This window comes from Anolis sagrei, chromosome 4, assembly GCF_037176765.1.
Source record: "Anolis sagrei isolate rAnoSag1 chromosome 4, rAnoSag1.mat, whole genome shotgun sequence".
In the NCBI taxonomy this organism is placed as follows: Eukaryota; Metazoa; Chordata; class Lepidosauria; order Squamata; family Dactyloidae; genus Anolis; species Anolis sagrei.
In genome coordinates this window covers 30,610,803-30,635,885 of record NC_090024.1, presented here as the reverse complement: position 1 = coordinate 30,635,885, position 25,083 = coordinate 30,610,803, and the positions used below count along the sequence as shown (strand labels likewise).

At 40.2% G+C, this 25,083-nt stretch overlaps 1 protein-coding gene across 1 annotated transcript; it reads right to left on the bottom strand.

Moving 5' to 3' along the window:
* Window positions 1-9,973: 9,973 nt before the first annotated feature.
* ZNF706 (zinc finger protein 706) lies at window positions 9,974-24,366 on the bottom strand. The gene is made up of 4 exons (XM_060775680.2): window positions 24,190-24,366; window positions 16,197-16,333; window positions 12,832-12,936; window positions 9,974-12,002 (listed from the first exon to the last, which is right to left on the bottom strand). Exons 2-3 carry the CDS (start codon window positions 16,329-16,331, stop codon window positions 12,841-12,843), a joined length of 231 nt encoding a protein of 76 aa, XP_060631663.1. The 5' UTR covers window positions 16,332-16,333; window positions 24,190-24,366; the 3' UTR covers window positions 9,974-12,002; window positions 12,832-12,840.
* Window positions 24,367-25,083: the final 717 nt, after the last annotated feature.

Genomic DNA, 25,083 nt, shown 5'->3' with positions numbered 1-25,083 from the left:
GAGCCTTGAAGGAGCCTTGAAATTGTCCACCAACCGTCAGCATCTTGAGAGCATCTTAAACACAGGTTCACCTTTATTGTGAAAGTATTTGTCTTCAAATTACTGCACTTTCCCCTGGCTTTGCAGCTTTCCCTGTCTATTAGCATGAGCCAATTTTATGCATGCCTGTCTCTTCACCTCCCTTCTCATGTAACTCATCAACCCACACACCTCATGTTGCACACATGCATGCCTCCCCAGTAGGTTGCAATGCTGAGTCATTTAAATTATGCTGATTTTTGTTCTCTCTTTTCTGACTTTGAATATATTCCTAGGCAAGTAGAGATTTGCAATGAAATGTTGCAGTAGGGAGAGTTGCTTTTCAAGGTCCCATACAATTATCCTCTCTCTTCTTAGGTCACAATTTTTCTCAGCTTGTGAGGATGGCATTATTTATTTATTTATTTACAATATTTTTGGCTCACCTTTCTCAGCCATATGGCAACTCAAGGCGGGTTACAGATTAGCACAATTCAATGTCAGGCATTCATGAAAGGCACATTAAAAACAATCAACATTACAATATAAAACATATATAAAAACCGTTAAAACATATAATCTTGTTATCTTGTTAAAAACGTTATCCAGTAACATCACCTGTGGCGCAGTGGGTTAAACCCCTGTCCTGGCAGGACTGAAGACTGACAGATCCCAGGTTTGAATCCAGGGAGAGACGGATGAGCTCCCTCTATCAGCTCCAGCTCCTCATGCGGGGACACGAGAGAAGCCTCCCACAAGGATGATAAAACATCAAATCATCCAGGCGTCCCCTGGGCAACGTCCTTGCAGACGGCCAATTCTCTCACACTAGAAGCAACTTGCAGTTTCTCAAGTCGCTCCTGACACGACAAAACAACAACAAAAAACCTGGCCATTCCATGTTCATCATTCATAGTTCCGTGTTATCGATCCCACTGCATTCTCAAAAGCTTACTCAAAGAGCCAGATTTTACTTTTTTTGGAAAGTCAGGAGGGAGGGGGCCAATCTAATATCCCTGGGAAGGGAGTTCCATAGCCGGGGGGCCACTACCGAGAAGGCCCTGTCCTTCGCCTCTGCCAATCGCACTTGCGAGGCAGGCGGGATCGAGAGCAGGGCTTCCCCAGATGACCTTAAGCTCCTAGATGGTTCATAGTAGGAGATACGTTCGGACAGGGAAGCTATGCCAGAATCATTTAGGGCTTTATAGGCTAAAGCCAGCACTTTGAATTGTGCTCGGTAGCATATTGGCAGCCAATGGAGCTGACGCAACAGAGGAGTAGTGTGTTCCCTGAGTGCTGCTCCTGTTAGTAACCTGGCTGCCGCCCGTTGGACCATTTGAAGCTTCCGAACAAAGTGATCATAACCCATTAGGTAGGATTATGATCACTCTCCCTACAAAGAGGCAGGAGATGCTGTTGAGAAACCAAATTTGGCTTTTGAACTGTGGATCAAAATGTACTTTCCTGTCTGCAGTGTGTACCATTAAATTTTGGCTCCCTGTCTATTACTGCAGGGGGCTCTATTCCACCTTTCTGACAATTACACAGCCTGAATAATGTTCAGTTTCTATAAAGCTGAAATGCACAAACCCACTTCATGCAGGAAAGGCACATTAAAAATCCCACTAGTTATTGATTAAACATTTCAAACTAAAGGATCAATTTGATTAACAATGTAATATTAACATGTTAGCACTAACACAAACATTTCCAAATTCTGCCGTTGTGTGGGCTTGTCTTTTGTCTCTGCAATGGTGAATAGAGGAGTAGGATTGTGTATCCTTCAGGCCACATGTGGGTTTTGGGGGGGGGGGGGGGCGGGGCTCCTTTGTGACCTTCAGATCAATATAGGTTTTCCTCTGACATTAAGTCCAGTCGTGTCTGGCTCTGGGTTGTGGTGCTCATCTCCATTTCTAAGCCAAAGAGCCAGCGTTGTCTGTAGACACCTCCGAGGTCATGTGGCCTGCATGACCGCATGGAGTGCCGTTACCTTCCCACCGGAGCGGTACCTATTGATCTACTCACATTTGCATGTTTTCGAACTGCTAAGTTGGCAGAAGCTGGAGCTGACAGCGGAAGCTTACTCCGCTCCTGCAACCTTTCGGTCAACAAGTCTAGCAGTTCAGTGGTTTAACCCACTGCGCTACTGGGGGCTCAGATCAACATAGATCACCCAAATCTCTGGTTTTTAAAAGTATGACCAGAAAGGTTGTTTGGTAGCTTTGGGGACATTCTTAGGGAGTAACCTTGCTTTTTAAGATTGTTTCAAGGGCCTTCACATTCAAACAGTATAAAATTAACATTAATCAAGGAACGGCAGTGGTGTAGTGGGTTAAACCCTTGTGCCAGCTGAACTGCTGACTTGAATGTCAGCAGTTCAAATCCACGACACATGGTGAGCTCCTGTCTGTCAGCTCCAGCTGCCCATGCAGGGACATGAGAGAAGCCTCCCACAGGATAGTAACACACCCGGGTGTCTTCTGGGCAACGTCCTTGCAGACAGCTAATTCTCTCACACCAGAAGCAACTTGCAGACATTAATCAGACTAATATGATGTATAGTTCCTGGAATGCTATTTCTAATTTGCCAAAAGGGTGATGTGCAGTGAAGAGGAGATGAAAAAGCCCCTCTACTTTCTGAGTGCACCCACCTCTGCCCCAGGGTTTGTGTTTGTGTGTGTGTGGAAATTAGAGAAGAATTATATCTTCAGCTACAGTGAGATCATCTTTTCTCAGCTTTATGTTTACATTGCACATGATAGTAAAACGAACATGCAGGAATGGTTGCTAGCTATGGCTGATCTACACTGCCATATAATACCATCTGAACTGCAGTATATAGTCAGTGTGGACCCATACAACACAGATTGAACTGACCATATAATGTAGTTAAAACAACATTATATAGCAGTGTAGACCCACTCTATGGCTACAAGAAGTGACAGTACTTCGGATCAAAATCTAAATAACTTTCAATGTCAGTCAGTGTCAGTCTATGTAAACAAAGTGTTTCAAGAGTTGGTGGATCTTGTAGGCACATTTGTTTGCATATTCATTTGTGCATTCACCTGTGCATTCACCTGTGCATTCAACTGCATGCTTGGTTGTGCAACACTGCCACCCAACACAAGAGTGATGTAGCACAATCTGCAAGCGAAAGAATTACACTCACCTCTCTTTTAGAATGCCTGGTACCAATTCTTTCTTCTGTATTCCTTATAGAAAGAAAAGACACTGTGATGTCATATGCTCATATTTCTGCTGTTTTTGCTGGTTATTATGAGGTTTTTAATAATTGCAGCAATTTTATTCCTCAATTTTTTCTTTCTTTCTTTCTTTCTTTCTTTCTTTCTTTCTTTCTTTCTTTCTTTCTTTCTTTCTTCCACAGGCGCTGTGTGTTGCATCTTATAAAATCAGGCAGGTAAAACAGAAATGTTACCTCCGTCTTGTCAAAATCCATAAACGCGTGCCAGTGATGCTTGTACCATAAGTTGCTCCAAAAGCGGGAGTGAAAAGCTCTTTCCTCTTTTCAAGGTTATTGCAAATCGAGCACGAAAGAGGTAACATGTGGCATAGATTAACACTAACCTTTCTCATATGTTAGGCATTAATATGTTAATCCAATTCACACTATTCAGGAAATTCGTAATGTAGTGCAGATGACGGTATAGTTGGCTAACGAAGAAAACAAGTTCAAGAGAAGGGTGGATTTTTCAAATGCTTGCAGAAGTGGGCCAGGCTCTTTTAGGGTATCTGATGTTGTCATATTGACCTACTCACATTCAGAGAGTGCATGAAGTGAGGTGCAGCCACACATTTTAGCTCTACCCCCTCGATCACTGGCTTGGTCTCTCTTATTCTTGACCTATGCAGGATGTCTGGCAAGATGTGAAAATAAATCTCCTTTCAGATCTTTCCACATATTGCTCAAAACCTAGAGAAGTTAGGTGAGGGTCCCCTTCCCTCCTCCTCATAAAGTTGTGGAGTTGGAAGAGACCACAAGGGCCATCTACTCCAGCCTCTTGCCGCAATGGTTTGGAACAACCCCCAAACAAGCCCCATGAGGAGCAGCTTAAAGAGCTGGGCATGTTTAGCCTGAAGAAGAGAAGGCTGACGGGAGATATGATAGCTATGTATAAATATGTGAGAGGAAGTAATAGGGAGGAGGGAGCGAGCTTGTTTTCTGCTGCCTTGGAAACTAGGATGCAGAACAATGGCTTCAAACTAGAAGAATGGAGATTCCATCCGAACATTAGGAAGAACTTCCTGACTGTGAGAGCCATTCAGCAGTGGAACTCTCTGCCCTGGAGTGTGGTGGAGGATCCTTCTTTGGAAGCTTTTAAACAGAGGCTGGATGGCCATCTGTCAGGGGTGCTTTGAATGCAATTTTCCTGCTTGTTTGCAGGGGGTTGGACTGGATGGCCCATGAGGTCTCTTCCAACTCTATGATTCTATGATACAGCAGTGGTTCTCAACCTGTAGGTCCCCAGGTGTTCTGGCCTACAGCTCCCAGGAATCACAGCCAGTTGACTAGTAGTCAGAATTTCTGGGAGTTGAAGGCCAAAATATCAGGGGACCCACAGGTTTAGACCACTGACATACAAGAACACACAATTAAAAGCACCCCCAACAGACCTACCAAGAATCCCAGATCCCTCTCACATGTATTTTTCAAGCCAGGTGTCACCCATCCTGTATCTGTGCATTTCATTTTTATTGCCTAAGTTTAGTACTGTCATTTTCTCCCTGTTGAAATTCATTTTGTTAGTTTTGACCCTCTCTCTAAACTATTACGGTCATTTTGAATTCTGATCCTGTCCTCTGGGGTATTAGTATCCCTTCCCAATTTAGTGTCATTTTCAAATTTGATAAGCATCACCCAAGCATCACCCAAGTCATTGACATTCTCCATCATCCAAGTCATTATCAATATAGTTCTTTCAACACAAGTAGACCAAATGCCCAAACAGGTCAAAAAAAAATGATTGGATTGCAGATTTTTGGAATTTTTCGTCTTTTGGGTTGTTGAAACCCAAACTCCTTTCAATCCACATTCTCTGCCCAACTGTATCTTTAAAGAAAGGATGAACTGTACACAGTATTGTCGAAGGCTTTCATGGCCGGAATCACTGGGATGTTGTAGTTTTTTTGGGCTGTATGGCCATGTTTTAGAAGAATTCTCTCCTGAAGTTTCACCTGCATCTGTGGCAAGCATCCTCAGAGGTTGTGAGGTTTGTTGGATTGTGAGGTTTGTTGGACCTCTGAGGATGCTTGGTGAAACGTCTGGAGATAATGCTTCTAGAACATGGCCATACAGGTCGAAAAACTTACAGCCAAACTATACACAGCTTTTTGAAGGTCGCTGCGTGCAGTCACTTACTTACCACTACAGGTATCAGTGTTTTCATTTATTCAGGTCTAACAAAATACTGGGATGTCCTATAGGCATGCCAAGAGGAAGGTGCGTCAAGCCAACCTGACTGGGACCGCTGTCCACCTGGAAACCGATCTCCTCACTGCGGGAGAACATGCAGATCAAGAATAGGGCTCCACAGTCACCAACGGATTCACCACCAATACACTGAACTTCGAGGTCCATCCTCGGGCTACGTAGGATGCATTTTCATTCACTGGATCAAATTTGGCACAAATACCTGATATGCCCAAATTTGAATGTTGGCGGGGTTGGGGGGATTAATTTTGTCATTTGGGAGTTGTAGTTGCTGGGATTTATAGTTAAACTACAATCAAAGAGCACCTGGAACACCAATGATGGAAATCGAACCAAACTTGGCATACAGAAGTCCCATGACCAATAGAAAACACTGGAAGGGGTTGATGGGCATTGACCTTGAGTTTTGGAGTTGTAGTTCACCTACATCCAGAGCATTGTGGACTGTGGTCGGCCTGGATCAAACTTGGCACGAATACTCAATATGCCAAACACTGGTGGAGTTTGTGGAAAATAGACTTGATACTTGGGAGTTGTAGTTGCTGGGATTTATAGTTCACCTACAATCGAAGAGCATTCTGAACCCCACCAATAGAATTGGGCTAAACTTCCCACACAAAACCCCCTATGACCAACAGAAAATACTGTTTTCTGATGGTCTTTGGCAACCCCTCTGACACCCCCTCGCAACCCCCTCCCCCGGGTCCAAAACCCCAGGTTGAGAAATGCTGCACTACAGCCTATAATGTGGAGGTGGCTTTCTCCTATCTCAGCTCATAAGACAAGAAATACCCATTCCAAGTAAGACAGTGTTTGATACATCACCTCACTCTCTTCCCAAAGGGACTGCATCTGGGCAACGAACCTCCACTTATGATGCTAAGTTCCAGTGCAATGCAACTTGAAAAGCTACCTATGGTAAACAAAATCAATCACAGCGAACTACTACAGACTCACAGAAATTGTCGTGAGGTGCAAAGCCCTCCAAGAGGAAAGCACTCACTTTCTTGGAGCCTCTTCAGTGCTGTAACTTCACGCTTAACATTTCAGTAAAGACCAAGGTTGCTCTGAGTTTTGAGAAAAAATGATTAGCAACAAATTCAAGGGCTGCTTGAATGAAGCGAGTCACTGAAGACCAGAGTTGGGAAAAATAACATTTTTTGTCTCTTTCTCTAATCCTCTAGCTGCCGCGATCAGTAGACATATTGGGTAAAAGGGATCCTGGGTGTGGCAGTTGACAGGGATAGGTTTTTTTCTCTGCCTAAGATATTTAGCTTAATTAACTGCACAAATGAAATCTGCATGGGATCACACTCAATTCTGGAGTCATACAGTGCTATTCAAAGTAATGGTCCGAAGTGGTATTTGTCTGTGAGCAATCAGGTGTCAGTCCTTGGCTGGTTTCCAAGAAGGAATGGAAACAAATGTGCCCTGGGGAAAATGAGGGGAAAATGCTGTTTCCTCAACTCAGATATGTTCATAACCCTCTGGGGCAAGGTGGCAATTGAAATAATGTTGCAAAAGTGCATACAAACTTTTTGACAACTTTTTGATGACCTGCTCTTTTGATCCTTTTCTATTATAGTATGACCCGTCCCAGTGGTTGATAATATTCCTAGACTTGGCAGACACACAAAAGTGAAGCTAATAGAAAGCCTAACTGAAATGAAGGACCCCTGGGACCATGAATACCATAGAGTCATGTTTTTTTTTGTCGTGTCAGGAGCAACCGCTCCTGTTGTGAGAGAATTGGCCGTCTGCAAGGACGTTGCCCAGGGAACGCCTGGATGATTTTTGATGTTTTATCATCCTTGTGGAAGGTTTCTCTCATGTCCCCGCATGAGAAGCTGGAGCTAATAGAGGGAGCTCATCCGCCTCTCCCCAGATTCGAACCTGCGACCTGTCGGTCTTCAGTCCTGCCGGCACAGTGCTTTAACCCAGTGCGCCACCAGGGCTCCTAGAGTCATGTTGTAGGATCTAGAAAATGTCCAGAGAACATCCCAGTATTTTGTTAGACCTACATAAATGAAAACACCGATACCTTTCTCAGAGATATGAGGATTATATTGTATAAACAGAACCCATACAATTGATGTATGTTATTTTCTTTTGACCTATTTCTTCATGTTCTCTAGACCTCCCATGAGGTTCTGCTATTATGTGTTTTTTCTTTCAGTTGGCGGTTATTTAGTTTTTATTTATCTTTTCTATTGGCCAGAATGCATTTGAAACTTAAAAAAACAACAACAAACCAGAGACTTGGATTCCACATTTGAAAGAGTGCTCTGCTTTCTAACCTGTAGTTGTCCAGTGTTTAGGTTACAATGTGGATTGTTTTAGCCCACACATATTGCGGCTTTACTAAAGAATCTGAATTAACTGCTGGTCTGCTACCAACCTAGGCTTCCATTGTTGGTACTAACACTCAACACCAAACAGAACAAGTGTGCAGCATTTCAGATGTTATCTTAACTGCAAGATGGATGGATGGCATCCTTGAAGTGACTGGACTGACCTTGAGGGAGCTGGGGGTGGTAACGGCCGACAGGGAGCTCTGGCGTGGGCTGGTCCATGAGGTCACGAAGAGTCGGAGACGACTGAACGAATGAACAACAACTTAACTGCAACTTCCAGCATTCCTCACGCTGCCTAGGGCTTCTGTGGGATTGTAGACAGACGACAGTTCCTATCCTGATACAAAGTCTGGATTACATCAAGAAATATTTCTCCCACATCAATTTCCAAGATTGCTACAATCTTAAAGATGGAGCCTGCGGTCCACTTTTATCCTTTTAGCAGCAGCACACACAGGCCTCTTTGATTGTGGCACTCGGCCTGAGGAATGATACTGCCTCTGTAGTATGTCTTCAATGCTAGTATGTTTAAAGTATTCATTTAAAGCTTTGTTTTTGTTTTGTCTTCCAGCTAACTATGGACTATTATGAGCTCTTGTGCACATTGTGCCACTGACTTATGCTGGTGTTACAAACCTGCCTCAATTGGTATAAATATTTCTAATCACATTTTATTTTATATAGAACTTCCCAGCATTACAGGTTAATGCCTCAGAGTACAGCATCTCAAAATAGTCACACTATATAAGTATTTTGTGGAAAAGCAAAATCTTGTTATGACTTGTGGACGGCACAGCAACTTGTATTTGACTATAGGAGCACATTGGATAGTTGGGCACGCCATTCTATCAGCAAGTACTTCCCAACTGTGTACCCTTTACCCGTATTGGATGACAACTCTCTATATCACCAGATTGGAGGAGCACTGAAGAATATCTATCGGCATTGGTCTTAGTGGGTAGCTGCATATGATCTGTGAATAGAAGGAACCTGTGAGCAAACTATGGGGAACCAGATATTTTAACAAGCTCTTTAAGTGCTTTTAGCAGAGGGGTGGCTGACCACTATTCAGAGTAACTGATCTCATCTAGGAGAGCTACTCTTTTATTCATACTGGTGCAGTAGGAAAGGTTTCATGTGTATTAGACCTTGCCTATAAACTGAAGTCACATTTAGTGCTGACATGCTAAAGTAATAGCAATCTCAACGAGCCCAAGCCTATTTGACTTCATACTCTTTCAAAATTTGGATCTGGTTACATATCGGATATTGCAAGGAACATTAAATTTGTACATTTAAATTGCAGCAGCTTTTAATGAAGGTTTTAGCATGCTTTATAATGAGGCATTTATCACATCATCATACGTCAGCCTCATTAATGGCTACTATTATTCTGTGCTACCATTGCACAGCAATACACAGACTTTCCTCTTAATTCTGCGATGTACTTTTGCCCTTGCAGAGATAAATCACATAGTATAATACATAACTGGAATGAAGAAAGCATTTGATATTCTGGGGTGTTGTGTAGTGTTTCATAGATATTAATAGGAGGGGTGGGGAGACCATAGCATTAAAATCTGGGCAACCTGACTCATTCATGTGTGAATACCAACAACCAAAGCAGAATTGTATTAAAACAGATTTTGTGTCAAATGCAGAATTCTTTTACACTATATGCTTTGCAAGGATTCTGATGAACACCCAAACCTTTAAGTCAAACAGAATCCCAGAAAGCAAGATATCTAAAGTGGGATTTAACAAGAATGCTGCAAACAGTTCTTATTATGACCCATTTTAACTGGAGTGATTGCATGAATGCATCACTGTGCATTTTTGCAAATTACTATGTGCAGTGTGTTCCAAGTGAGACAGTTACTAAATGGCAGTTTAATAAGCGACACAAGGCCTGCTGGCTCCCCGCAGGCAAGCACTGCCAATCACAGGCAACCTTTGGGACCAAGATGTGGGCCAAGCTTTCTCCCGCATCCTTTACTTGGTGTTTCATGCTTGCGGAGTTCAGGGAAGAGGTTTGCCCTGCCATTTCCCTTTCCATGTGCTAAATAAAGAACAGAAGCTGCCCAGCTAGCATCAAGCTTAATAAAATGACACTTGCTTTTAAGTAGGCAGGAAATATCACATTTTACACTTTTGCTTTTTAAAAGATTTTAATCCGACACATTACAATGCACACTTGTGTCCTTTTATCCAGAATTAAAAGGATATCATCCACAAGATATGGAAAGAGGAAAGTTTATCCGCAAGTACCCCTTATTCCCATTCCCCTTAAACCAACAGTGTATTCAAGCCTCCAACTATTTCCAGCCCCTCCCCTGCCCTCCTCCCCCATTTGTTCCCAGGTGTGTTGAATTTTTATGGTGGTTTTTAACCGGTTAGAAACAAATTATCTCTAACAGTTTTCAATAGTGTATAAAACCAAGAACTAACTTGCTCAATGCATAGACAAACTATTGTTGACAGCAATTTAGAAACTGCAAAGACTGCAATGTAGGTGAATCACTTGTACTATATCTACTGTTCCCAATCAGTTTCTAAGCAAGCCCCTTTTTATTTGCTGCTGAATATTCTGAAAGAAAACATTACAGGTTATCCATTTGAGGAATGAACTTGAATGAAAGTAGCCTTTTAGAACCCCTCCCAAAAACAAACCTTTAAAGTAAAATTAATAAACAAACATATCGTTCATCTACTCAATAAAAGCCATTAAGCTTTAACATTTAAGTAGCCCACTGAAATCTAGAAAGACAATTCTTGTTTACTGAGGTCCACTTATAGCAGGCCACTACTGTCAAGTGAGAATGCAAAATGGATCAAGGACTGCATTTAAATGACAGGTGTACAAGTTCAAGAGAGACAGGAAACGAGTGAGGTTCAAGCCAGGATAACTACAATAAAAGGTAGTTTTACTGAAATGGTGTATGGAAACGTATCAGAGCTGCTATCTAGTGTTATGCACAAAATGTGCAATTTCTATGTGCAGGTTTTAACCAAATAGTAACTTTAGGTATTCAGACCAGAAGATGAATGATCCAGGCACAAAGTAAAGAAAGTTTGGTCGCTGTTCCTTCGGTGTCTCAGCAACGGGACACAAATCACTTCTCACTTAAGTCACCCATGGAGTTAGCAGTCTTTTAAAGTAAAAAGCAAGAGGGACAGAACTTATGCGTTCTGAACCTGAGATCAGAAATTTGTGAATCACTCAAACTGTTTTGAACAAATCTAATCAACACTGCTAGACAATAGATTAATTAGCAATAATTTCGTTCCTTCAAAGAAGCTTATTCACCACTCTCTTTCAAACAGGGAAACAATTTCAGTAGTCATTTTACATGCTAATGCAGCCAGTGTGGCTGACTTGTCACAGGTGCATTTAAGAAGTTACATAATGAAACTTCAAAACAAAGATCAATTATTTCAGCTTGCTATAGTAGGTGTGATCATTCAGATCATGGACAGAAAAAAGTTCAACTTAACTTTATTTTTGACAGCCTACTACCCAACATTTGGATTTAGTGAACTGCAAATAACTCCAGTGCATAAATCCAAGATAAAAGTGTCTTTATGTCAATGAGTGGAATTTCCTAATGGCCGGTTTCATAAAGGCATCAAAACAAAACGGTCTGTAAAGAACATCCTTCTCCAAAGATACTAAGTATTGAAAAGATAACCAGGTTCAAAGCAAGCAGCATGTTGAATGAGAAATAATGTTGTCGTTAGGATGAACTCTGTTAACAGCAATGGTGTTACGAGTAATGACACTGCTTAGTTTTTGGCTGGGGGAGAAGTTCACTTGATAAGATTTTATAAGGCAAAAAAACAGAGGTACTGCAAGCAGATTTTCTCCAAGCATCTGACCTGTGATATTGTAAAATCAAAGTACTATTTTATTAAATGAGTTATTTTACATAATATGAACATCAATATAATTACAACTGTAAAAAATTTAAGAATGAACCAATTTTTGATTTCCAAGTAGGGCACAACTGTACAGTTACATAGATTTGTCTTTACATGAAGCCCAAGAGGAACAGCATAAAAATATGAATGTTTCTATAGCCCCTTCGGTTTTTGCTGATCAACAGTTTGTTAGAAAAGCAGCTGCAGATCTGTTATGCAATGTTTGACAGTAGAAGAGTCATTCGGTTCCATGAATTCACCTGCAACACAACAGCAATGTCATTACATGAAACTTTTGCATGATTTCATAGATATATTGTCATCCAAGAAAGAAATGGAATGGCATAGAATAATTAACCTCCACAAACCTTTGATAACAGAGAAGGCTAAAGGCAAAATCAAAACACTGTATATAGTGGGCCCTTGGTGTCCACAGGAGTTTGATTTCAGGATCTTATGCAGGTAATTAAAAATGTGGATGCTGGAGTCTCTATTAATAAAATGACATGGGGCAGCAAGGCAATCCCTGTGGCATTATTGGGGCTTCCCTTGTTTCAAGGACCAAGGCAGTTGCCTGCTTCTGTCTTTAAGATGATGACTGTGGAGAGAACTCAAAAGAATACACAAGGCTGCATGTGAAAGGATTTGTGAAATGGTGGGAGGTGTGAGGTGCTTGTATTCCCACTATTTTACAGTTCCTCGCAGCTCTCTGCAGCCTCACAAATACAGTACTTTATATGTTACGCTACTTGTGTTGTATATAGTCATGTATAGTTTGAAACCATAGCTGGCTGAACCCATTAAACCTTAACCTGCAGATATGATGGGTTCACTGTATATAGCATCTAACTGGCACACTGCACACTATCCATGTTGCTGCGCAATAACCATGAGTTAAATGTTCAAATATAAGAAATAGCACAATAAAATGAAGCCAAAAACCTACCCTTAAACCAAAGTTGTATTTCATTTTCATTACATTTCTAAATATAGTAAATTAAATACAGCTGAGGCAGAGATTTGCAGCTATTCTTCCATCACATTCACAGAATAATAAATTCAAATTAATAGAAACAATACATCATTCACCTGTGAAGTTCATGCCTGAACATCAGCTAGTTCTGGAGGGAGTGGAGTCTTCGGATGCTTACTCTCAAAGTGCTGCTTGAAGGTCTTGGGATCTGGCATCTGTGTCTGAATAGGGAAAGAAACATGTTTTATACATAAAAAACCCACAGAGGTCTAAAGAAAACCCTCTATTGCTGAATATACAAGTTAAGCAATCAAATGGTGTTGCGAGATATTTTGTTAATCAGTGAAGTACTTTAAAGGTAATAGCCCCTTCTCTGCCATTTCTTAAGTTTCCTGCTTCAACCTACTAATCTCTATTTAAGTTTCTCATCTTTTCCAAAACTATGTATATGCTACTCCATATGCTACCTTTGCTACTGCTTAGCTGATATTTATTTCAGAAGCTAAGGAATTCAAATATACAGCTTTTTCAATGCTGTGGAATACAAAACTATGATTAACAATTTTTATTTATTTTGTATGTATGTGTTTTATTTGTGTCTTCAAAGCAGTCAATTTAAACTGGTTTTAATGTTCATAAAATTCTGGCATGTTTATTATAACATTTAAGGAAATGTTTGGTAACATTGGTTTTGTATTCCCTGGTTATGCTGTTAATTTAGATGTGCTTTTATTTTTCTACTGCAATTTAGAACTATTGTGGCATGCTGTTTATTGCTTATAATAGTGTTATTAACATGGAAATCCACATGTTCTTTTACAAAGGTTTAAATTAATACAGAAAAATATAGCATGCCCTTTTAGGTCTACATTGCATACTCTCACAAAACAGATCTGCAGTAATGACTCTAAAGAACTGAGATGAAAGGCCGATACCAAGGAATGGGGTACAAAACAGTGGCTTAGTATACACACACTAACTATTAAGCAATAGGGTGCTCCTGAATTAGAACTTTTCCAGAATCAGGCTCACAAATAATTTTACTCATTAAAAACCCTCAAACCCTCCCTGCTTATCTTCCAAGCTTTTTTTAAAAAAGCAGTGTAATTTACGCCATTGACTGAAAGCTTTTTAGCGGCTCATACAACTGTGAGCCAGAAAGCTGTTTCTCTACCAGACATCATCTAGACCAGTGGTTCTCAACCTGTGAATCCCCAGGCGTTTTGGCCTACAACTATCAGAAATCCCAGACAATTTAGCAGCCGTTGGTATATCTGGGAATTGAAGGCCGAAACATCTGGAGACCCACAAGTTGAGAACCACTGATCTAGACTTGAGATATACTCGTAGATCTTAATTTTTGCTCAACTTTGGTTTAAGAGACCTACTACTATGTACAAAGCATGGATGCATGCCTTATCTAGCACTTTACACTTGTTTTTAACAAGTTTAAATATGCAAGGGCTGACAATCCTATTATTTTATCGTCACTTTAAATAAACAAGTAGGACACCCACTAAATGCTGGAAATTTCTCTGGGATCATAATCTACAAAAAAGCAGGTCTCTGTATAATTAAAGATCAATAGCTACACATGACCAATATACTTGCTTTGCAAAGTGTGTCTTGGCAGCAGCTGGATGAAACTTTACTTCCATATCACTCCCAACCAATAGGATGCTCTCCAGATTTGTTGGGACTAAAACTCCCATTCTTTTAAGATATGTGGTCTATGGGATTTGTAGTCCCAAAAGTATGAAAGATATCAATCTGACTTAGATACTCAAATACATATATTCTAAATATGCTCGTTATGCATGATACTGACTCTTTTATTGCTTTTATCTATTTTTCTGTTCTAACTGTATACAACCTTGGAAAACTCCAACTCGGGGATGGGTTATATCTAAGAAAAACAACACATCTGTTCCCCAGAGCCATATGGAATGTTGGTGTTTCCATTTCCTTCTTTCTGATATTTTAGCCTACCAATTATAAATCATTTATTATATTTTGTGTATTACATGTTATTATGTCCTATCAGGTCACAGGATTTCCCTGACTGGTACTGAACTGGCAAAAGTCACAGAGCACAAACATATCTTTTTGTCAAAGTGACAGTCAAATGGTTGCTAAATAACCTTTCTCATATTACCAAAAATGCCTAGCAGCTGGATTTCAATCCTGGGAAAAGAAAGTATACTCATACAAACAGAGAGGAGAGAAAAGTGGATTGATATAACACATATTTATGCCATAGAGCGCATTAAAATAAGAAATATATTTAGACAGTGTTTCAATAGTACTCTTTCTCTATGCTTCCTATGAAGAAGAAACCTTTAGGGCAAGATAGACACTGATTGGGCATCCAGAGGCTACAATAGATCTCCTTGCCAAAGTTTTTTTAACCCCTTGCCTCCAATGCTTCTTTAATGCCCCACAAAGGGTATGGAGAGTAATTTTGGAACATATTAGGCCTTAGCTGAATAATTTCAGTCAGGTTCCACGTCATCTTACCCATACACTCCATGGGAGCATTTTAAAGCAACCATTTCCCAGAAAGAATATTTTCAGGAAAAAAGTGGGAAGCTCCAGGCTACCAAGATTGCCCAGGGACAGCAGGGGGAATGAAAGCCTGTACTTTCCCATCCTTTCTTTGGAGGATGTCCTCCATATGCAAAGTATTAATTCCCTTCCACATCTGGTCACTCTCTATATACAACCATGGACAACCTCTACTGGCCAGGCATCCACCTCCTTATTTTTCATGCCGAGCACAACAGGAAGAGCTCTTCTTTCTTCCCACAGAGCAAACTGCAGGCACTGAGAGCACCATCCAGATGGAAACTTAGGGAGGAGGGTTGGAGCAGCTTAAAATGCCTGCTCCTTGATGCATTAGGGCTGGGGCCCTGATTCTATAGCGTACTGAAAAGGAAAGAATTCATTCTATTTTATCATTTCCCTTTTTTCTGCAATGCAAAGCACAGAGGTTAACACTAGTGTGCATAGGTAGGTAAGCAGATGTGTGTTATGTGAGAGACAAGGAGAAGCAGACACAGAGAGGTACATTCCTGCCATTTCAACAGTTTCGTATTACAGTTTGAGTGTTCCTTATTCAGAATTCCAAAACACCCCCGAATCCCAAATCATCTATGCTGCTGGTTGAGATACTGACACCTTTGCTTTCTAATATTCAATGTACCCAAACTTTGTTTCAGGCACAAATTATTTTAAATATTGTATAAATTACCTTCAGGCTATGTGTACTGGTTGTATATGAAACATTAATTTTGAGTTGGACCATATCTCTAAGATATATCATTATATACATATATTCAAATACAGTTATTCAAAAACCCAAAATCCAAAACATGTTTGATCCCAAGCATTTTGGATAAAGGATACCAAACTTGCACTGCAGTTCTACTTGTTGACTAGAAAACTTGGCAGAAAACACTTTTTACTGTTTAGAACTTCTTACCCTACAGACGGTGCATGTATATATTAAAGCAGCCTTAGCTGCAGCCTTCTGATCATGGCCCTGTTTCTTTTTCTGTCCAGCTTGTTTTTTGGCATTTTTCTGCTGTGACTGGATCTTCTGCTGTCCACGAGCCATATCTAAAAATGAATGCAGAACCATTATAACAAAATTGTCACCAACCGTTTCATCCCAAAGATATTTATGCAGAAAGACAAGCTCCTGAGCACATGTACTCTAATGTCAGTGATCTGGGATGCAAATAACTTTCTGCCCCATAAGTGATATAGAGTGCAACCTTAGAAGCTATGCTCTAAAGCAGTAGTTCTCTACGTATTTGGACTTCAGCTCCTACAATCTGAGCATTGGAAAAGATGGCTGGGTTTATGGGAGCTGATCCTCCTGGTGATTCAAGGTTTGAGAACTGCTGTTTTAAAGCCGAGTGGGAAATACCATATCTAGTTCTCCAGATATTACTGATAATTCTTCACATAACTAGCAATTGCACAAGTGCCCTATCATTCTTCGAAAACAATGAACTCTGATTCTATAGGGCAATGCCACAAGATCCTGGTTATATAGAATATTTTAATAATAGCAATAATAATTTTCATTTGGGAAGGTCAGTGAGAGAATTCAATTCCAGCAAAGCCAAGGAACAACTGACAGTTGCACAATTATTTTACAAGAAATATGATTATATTTATACCTCCTTCACACAAGCACTATATCCATGATTTACCCCAGCACTTGCTTACTCCTGCATAATGTTCTGCATTTTCTGATGTTCTATGACAGCCCACCATTTCCAATAATGTTTGGTTCCACCATTAGATTAAATGGACAGCAATACACATGGAACATAATAACTTCTTTGCTGAATTCCAAGAATGCAACACCATTAAGTACTTCAACTGTACTAATGAATATTATAGCTCCCATTAAATATTTGCCAGCAGTCCTATGATAATAGTATCCCATTGCTCAATAATATAAAGGTGTGGGGAGAGGACTGACCAATAAGACACAGAAAGAGCCTCTCCCCTGTGAAGACAGGACAAGATAAACAAGCCGCTTATTAAGTATAACTGTTACAGACAATAACAGCATCAGATAAACAGGGAAGCAAGCTGAAACTTGGCCACACATCAATATAAATTTAATTTGCAATTAATTAAATGCATATGTGTACTGATTACAAAATGGAGGGAAAACTGCAGGAAAAAGCAACTCAGTGTCTACCAGAAAGATCTTGGTACTGGGTTGTTCCAGTTTTAGAGGTACTAATGCACTCTTAACTCTTCATATAAAATATATGGATAGCTGTGTTAACCATATAAAACATTAAAAAACCTATAATCAGACTGCAATGGGCCCATTTGTATCAGGATCTGCGATTTCCACTGGCTGCAGATTGTGTGTTATATTAGTAAACAGTGGTGATGTGAACATGGGCATCCTGGAATATGTGTGTTCACACTGCTGTCATGCAATAATATGGGGGATTATCATTCTCTCTTCTTCTTTTTGTATCAATGGCGGGTCCGGGAACAGTGTCACCAAGGACTCTCTGCCTCAGAGTGTGTTGGAAGCTCCTTCCTTGGAAGCTTTCAACTAGAGGCTGGATGGCCATCTGTCAGGGGTGCTTTGATTTTGCTTTTCCAGATGACCTATGTGGACTCTTCCAATTCTATGACTTTATGATTCTATGGATATGATGGACAAATATGAAGGGCCACTCTGTTTGAATACATCTGAATGTTTAAATATGTTTCAAATGTTTCAATTTCAGGTCTGGATTTAATTTGAGCATATGACATTTACAGTACACCGAACACATTTAAGCTGCATTTGAAGCCTCAAATATGTACTGTGGTTGTGCACTTCCCTGCTTTTTGTGCAAAGAACTTAATTACTACTTATTTTAATAAAATCACAGGCTGACTATTCAGACACAAATTAGTTATTTAAGAAAATAACAATAAGCCCTATCTAAGAAGACTAGAAGGCCCCATGATTACCAGTACTCAATCAGTCATCTTCTGAAAAGCATCCCAAAAGTTAAAGCTAGCTTTTCTCAGTCATTACAAAAAACAGAAAAGTACCACTACTGAGAACTTCTTACTGGATCTAGAGATTGAGCAGCTGTTACTTTCTATCCTAAATAGTCAGCCACTTAGCCCAGAAATGATCTTATCATGCATGTCTGTAATCAAAACAGAGGGTGGGAGTTTCAAAGAATTCGGGGGTTACTTTTCTGTCCTCTGAGGACCACATAAATTGCAAAAAATCAAACCAACAATGCTGAAGTACCTGCAAGTTTTTGAAAACTATTACTTTTATGTTAAAACTGAACAGAGAGTCCTGTGTAGGCTGAAGTTATCATTACTAGAGAGACAATTCCTTTTTATTTTGGCAAAAAAAAAAAAAGACTGACTGTAACATTAGGCCCTGAAAAAGCAGCCAAGATGCACCTTGCCCACCCTGATTTATCTGAATTACAGTCAGAAACTCAACTTCAAGTTGCCTTAGTTTCCATAATATACTTTATTTTCAAATGGAGACAAACTTTATTTTCTAATTTCTAGTCATATTCTCAACATAGACAACAGTTTATTTTTATGCTGCCTATCTTCACTGAGCTCTTAGCAGTTGTATGTAGTTTATCTTGTTTTAAAAAATCCCTCTACATCTTTATGAAATAGTTTAGGCAGAGTACACATCTGGTTACTGATTATATTCCATGCTTGGATAGAATTTGCATTAAGCTAAAGGGTTGCTCTTAGAAGTGATCCAGTGTTTTTCTTCTCAGCCTGCTCTCTTTGTTAATTCCTCATTATCAGTGGGGAGGGGGGCATATGAACCCAGGTGATGTAAAAAAGAATTAGTTTCAACTTAGTTCTGGACATCTCTGGATTGCTCTTTGTATTTGCATGTTAATACATAGCATGAAGTGAGAATACATTGCAACAGGAAATGAAAATGTTCATTGTGTGGTTAGTAAACTGGTTCAAAACGGAGCATTGGCAGCTAACAGAAACTTCATCCCAAAATTTAATAGTGGCAAATAACCAAATCTTCACATCCAAAACATTTATTTATGTATGCCTAAGTGCGACTTCCCAGGAGCCTGTTCATTTTAAATATGCACCTCAATCAACTGCTATGCCCCTCTCCCTTCATAACCATCCATGGATCACCAAATCTTCAGAGGCTTGTGGGACTTAGGAGATGGTGAGGGGGAAAATAGGAGTTTGTAGAGAAGTGTGAAATTCCACTGATAAGTCAAAATTGGCTTGCAAAAAGATGGATTTAAACTCACTGGTCTGTCAAAATCTTTTATTTAAAAAGTTGAGTTTTTGGGGAACTCTATGAAGAAAATCACTTATTTAGATTACGAAGGAGGGACTGAGAATGATGCGGCAAGAATGACTTTATCCACATCCATACATAGAATAAATCTGTTAATACCAATGTTTCCAGAAGAAAGTTTAATGTTTTACTATACTACCACATGCCACATTTTCTTCTAAAGCTATCAGCATCTAGAAAACCTACATTATTTTATAAACTATAAATGCAACTTTGAGTATTTTGCCTTAATGTTTACATGTTCACAAATGTTTGAAGTTCTAACATTACAGCTTATCTCTGATACTCTTTTCATTTGCTTTTTACAACAATGCAATCTTTAAATATGCTTGATCCCAAAGCAGCTGTTGCTAAGGCTCCCTATTATCTACATGGTAGTACGCAGTTACCACAGATTAATCAAAAGGAGATAAACACTAGTGGGGGTTTTTTTTGGGGGGAGGCACAGCTAACCCAAAATGTACTCTTTGCCAAGCATATCTCAACAGCTGCTTTGTCATACCTACAATAAGCTTATAAGTACATTGGTTCAAACAGCTGAGAATGTAAAAACAAGAAAATACAGATTGGACAGGATGTTCTTTTAACTGCAGATATTCTACTGATGTACCAATCTGTAAACCACATCCAGCCAGCAAAGCCACCCCTCCAAATCTCACAACTATAGCATTTGACACCAATTTTATGGAGCTCTATATACAGTCAGCCTATGTTATCAGAGTCCTAGTATTCACCACTACACATATAAACATAATCCAACATATGGATCTAGTCCCAACATCGTAAGCTTGAATGTCATCAAATACGTATAGGAAGAATCAAATACTCCACTGAAGGCACTCTTAGAAGTCATATTCATATGTTCATATTAAAAGACATACAACCCTTTATGCTATCTAATATTTGGCATTCTTTAACAATGTAAGAAATATAAGGCTATGCAATTTTTAGGAAAAGAGAACTAAAAGTTGAATAGAACATTGATGGTAAATATATCTGTATAATAAGTTCATAAACACAATGCTGAAAACGCTGCCAAGCATACCCCTTGTGCAAGAACTTGTTTTCTGAGAGGAAATATTTAAATCTTCAGCCAGCCAGTGCATGTGACCAAGAAAAAAAATGGTAACACACTTTAGTATCTCAGCCCTAGTACCAGCTGGTTACATATGTAACCAGTCACAAATTACCATTCCAGTTCATCTGAACTCTGTAACAGGCCCTTATATACAGGGTTAGTCAAAATGAATAGGCCAGTAAGATATACAATTAATTTTCTTATTGGCCTATTCATTTTGACTAACCCTGTATAATGTTCACTGTACTCAAGGAGGAAAAAACAACCAAAGGTGCACACAAAACAAAAAAACATACCACAGGGGGAGAGACTCCAGTCTGATTGGAAGCTGCTTCAGAAGAAATGAGAACAGTAGTAGGTTGAATTCCAGCAGGTGACTACAAGGCACGGGATGAAATAATATGTACAGAGGGCCAGGGATATATTTGGCATAAAACACTGAAGCACCAAATATAGCTCCATAAAATAAAAGTGGCTTGGTTGTGTACATCCACGTGCTGGAGAAACAAGGTAGAGCTTAACTACTATGTAACAGAGCAAAAGCAGCAATTTTCAGAGGAACACCCCAAGAACCTGAATTCAGTGAAGGTTAGTGTTTCCCCAACTTCAACTACAAAGTTAATAGCTATGCTGAGAAAAAGACAGATTGCATGAGCACAACTTTTAGGTTGCCAAATGGCAACCTAAAATGCAGGAAAAACAGCCTGCTGGCTATTGACACTTTATTTGAAAAAATATTTTTAAAGGGTGCACCCACACTGTAGACTTGATGCAGCTTGACACCACTTTAACAGCCATGGTTCATTGCTATGGGATCCTGGGATTTGTAGTTTGACAAGACCTTTAACCAAACAGTGCTGGTGCCTCACCAAACTACAAATCACAGGATTCCATAGCATTGATTCATGGCAATTAAAAGTGGTGTCAAATCAGAGACACAGAGTGACGAGGGGGCAGCATGTAAAAAACGACTCCATCACTTGAGAGCCCCTCAATATACACAATATAACAATATATAGAAATAATAACATTGTAATGCAGTATTACTAATATATTATACAGAATATTATTAATGTAACATATTCTATATACTACAACTTATGATATAGTACAATATTTTACATAATACTAATAGTATTATATACTGCTAGTGTATTATATATTGTGGTATAATAACATAGTACAATATAACAAAATAATATTGTATACTACGTATTACATGTAATAAAACTAATAATATTGCAGTATAGTGGTATAGTACAATAATAATACATAATACAAATATTGTGCTATGCTAATATATATATATATATATATATATATATATAATGTAATACAAATACAAAATAATACTAATAAAATATAGTAATATTTTGGAATATTGTAATATAATAATACATTAAATATGGTACTATGGGCAATATATAATAATATATAATTATATACTGTTTTATTTAATTGTTTATATCTCATTTTATCTCTCCTTAGGGAGACTCAAAGCAGCTCACAATCAAAATACAATAATATTTGTGGGTTGTTGTAAGAGTGAAGAGAGGGGCCCCTGGAAGACAGTTCCATCTTGTCTCCTGTGTTATGCTAATAATATATTATATTACGGTTCCGGAAACGTTTACCTCTCCAAATGTATTCTCCCCTATGAACCATCAAAGTTGTTAAGATCTTCTGGAGGGGCCCTGCTCTTGGTCACACCACCCTTGCAATTGCGTCCGGTAGGAACGAGAGACAGGGCCTTTTCTGTGGTGGCCCCTCGGCTATGGAACTCTCTCCCGATTAAGATCAAATCTGCCCCCTCCCTCCTGGCCTTCAGGAAGCTAGTGAAATCCTGGCTATGCTACGAGGCATTCCCAGAATGATGGCGGAAACTGGCAATTGACTAAAGTTATTGACAACATATGCGGACTGAGTTGGACATGATTTTATCTTGACAAACTTGCTTTTTATGTATTTTAGTCTATATGCATTTTAATTTATTGTTGATGCACAATGTTTTAGATTGTATTGTTAGCATTGAATCCTTGCTGTTAGTCAGTCTGAGTCCGTCTATGGAGGTAGAAAAGATCGGGATACAAAAGTTTTAAATAAATAATAAATATTGTATATACATATTATATTTATAATATTATAATGTAATACAACACAATACTACTAATAATAAGATATTATAATTATATATTATATGTAATATTACTAATAATATTACAGTACAATGGCATACTACAATATAATAATATATAAAACTGATATTGTGCTATGCTAATAATATAATATATTGGAGCCCCCGGTGGTGCAGTGGGTTAAAGCCCTGTGCTGGCAGGACTGAAGACCGACAGGTCACAGGTTCGAATCCGGGGAGAGGCGGATGAGCTCCCTCTAACAGCTCCAGCTCCTCATGCGGGGACATGAGAGAAGCCTCCCACAAGGATGATAAAACATCAAAATCATCCGGGCATCCCCTGGGCAACGTCCTTGCAGACGGCCAATTCTCTCACAACAGGACACTCCTGACACGACAATATATATATATTGTATGTATATATGTGTGTGTGCGTTGTAAGCTGCTCTGAGTCCCCTTCGGGGTGAGAAGGGCGGCATATAAATGTCGCAAATCTATGTAAATAAAAATGTAATGTTTGTTTGTGGGATTAACATAACTCAAAAACCACTGGACGAATTGACACCAAATTTGGACACAATATATGTGTCAGGCCAACGAGTGACCACCACTCATAAAAACACTGAAAAACACAGCAGATGAGGCTCAAAAGGGGGGGGGGGATACATTACAATGCATATGCAAACTACACACACATGTATATAAATGTCGCAAATCTATGTAAATAAAAATGTAATGTTTGTTTGTGGGATTAACATAACTCAAAAACCACTGGACGAATTGACACCAAATTTGGACACAATATACGTGTCAGGCCAATGAGTGACCATCACTCATAAAAACACAGCAGATGAGGCTTAAAAGGGAGGGGGGAGAAAAATACATTACAATGCATATGCAAAACTACACACACACACACACATATATGTACGCAAACACATACATACACACACACAAAGCACATATACACAGATTGGGCCACAGCAAGGTGTGGCAGAGGACAGCTAGTAAATAAATAAGTCTTTCGGGCTGTGTGGCCATGTTCCTGAAGCATTCTCTCCTGACGTTTCACCTGCATCTATGGCAGGCAAACCAGTGAAAGGCCTTCGACATGGAGAGATAAAGCGGGATATCAATAAATAAAATGGGATTAATTCAAGCTGCATTACTTGGCAGGGTAGATCCAGCTTCAGTCGTAAACACGGCTGGGCCAAAGGAAGCCACCCCACCGCGTAGAGAAAACAAAGCCTACTGTGCCCATAGGCTTCCTCAGGGAAGTCCGCTGCTTTCCCCTCACTCCAGCCATGAAGGCCGCAGCAGGAAGACTTCCCCTCAAGGAAGGGGAAGAGAGGGCTTTCTAGGCCTCGCCGAAACCCAGGCCTCTCCGAAGAGCCGTGTCCTGCCTCTCTTACCCGGTCTGAGGGAGTAGGCCGTCTGCCAAAGGCGCCCCTCGACGACGACGACGACGACGAGCCGAGGTTGGCTCCGCGCGGCCCAGCAGCAGCTGCCGCCACAGGCTCCGCCGCCCGCCGCGAGACGAAGGAGCAGCTCTCGCTCTCTCGCTCTCTCTTGCGCGCGCAGTTCCCCCCCTCCGTCTTCCTGTCTGTTGGTTGGCCCCTCCCTCTTTCCGTCCTTCCTTCCTGTCAGTTTGCAACTGCGCGCGTGCGCAGCCCCGCCTCCCCCCGACGCGCCCGCCGACACCTTCTCCTGCAAGGCGCGCATGCGCACAAGAACGGCGCCTCTTCATCCCCATTGCATAACTCGGTAGAGAGGGAGGGAAGGAGGGAGGAGGGAAAGGAAAGAGTGCGCATGCGCACAGAGGAGGAGGAAGGGACTAGTGTTCCTGACCTTATGAGGAAGAAGGGAGGAAAGGAGAGGAAATGGAGGCGGGCGAGCTGAAGAAAATGCCTGTCTTCCGCACCATGGGTGCTACAATATAGCCTCTGCCACGCTTATAACTCTGGACCCTTCCACACAGTCCTACAACCCAGAGTAGCAAGGCACACAATCCCACCATATCTGCTTTGAACTGGGTTATATCAGTCCACACTGCCATAGATTCCAGTTCAAAACTCACTTCCCAAGGACATCAGGCATGCCCCAACTCTGGCAGTCTTTAGACTCCTAGAATCATAGAATCAAAGAGTTGGAAGAGACCTCATGGGCCATCCAGTCCAACCCCATTCTGCCAAGAAGCAGGAATATTGCATTCAAATCACCCCTGACAGATGGCCATCCAGTCCTAGTCATCCGCAAACCAGATCAACAATTGGGTCACACCGTCTACAGAAAACCCACACACACAG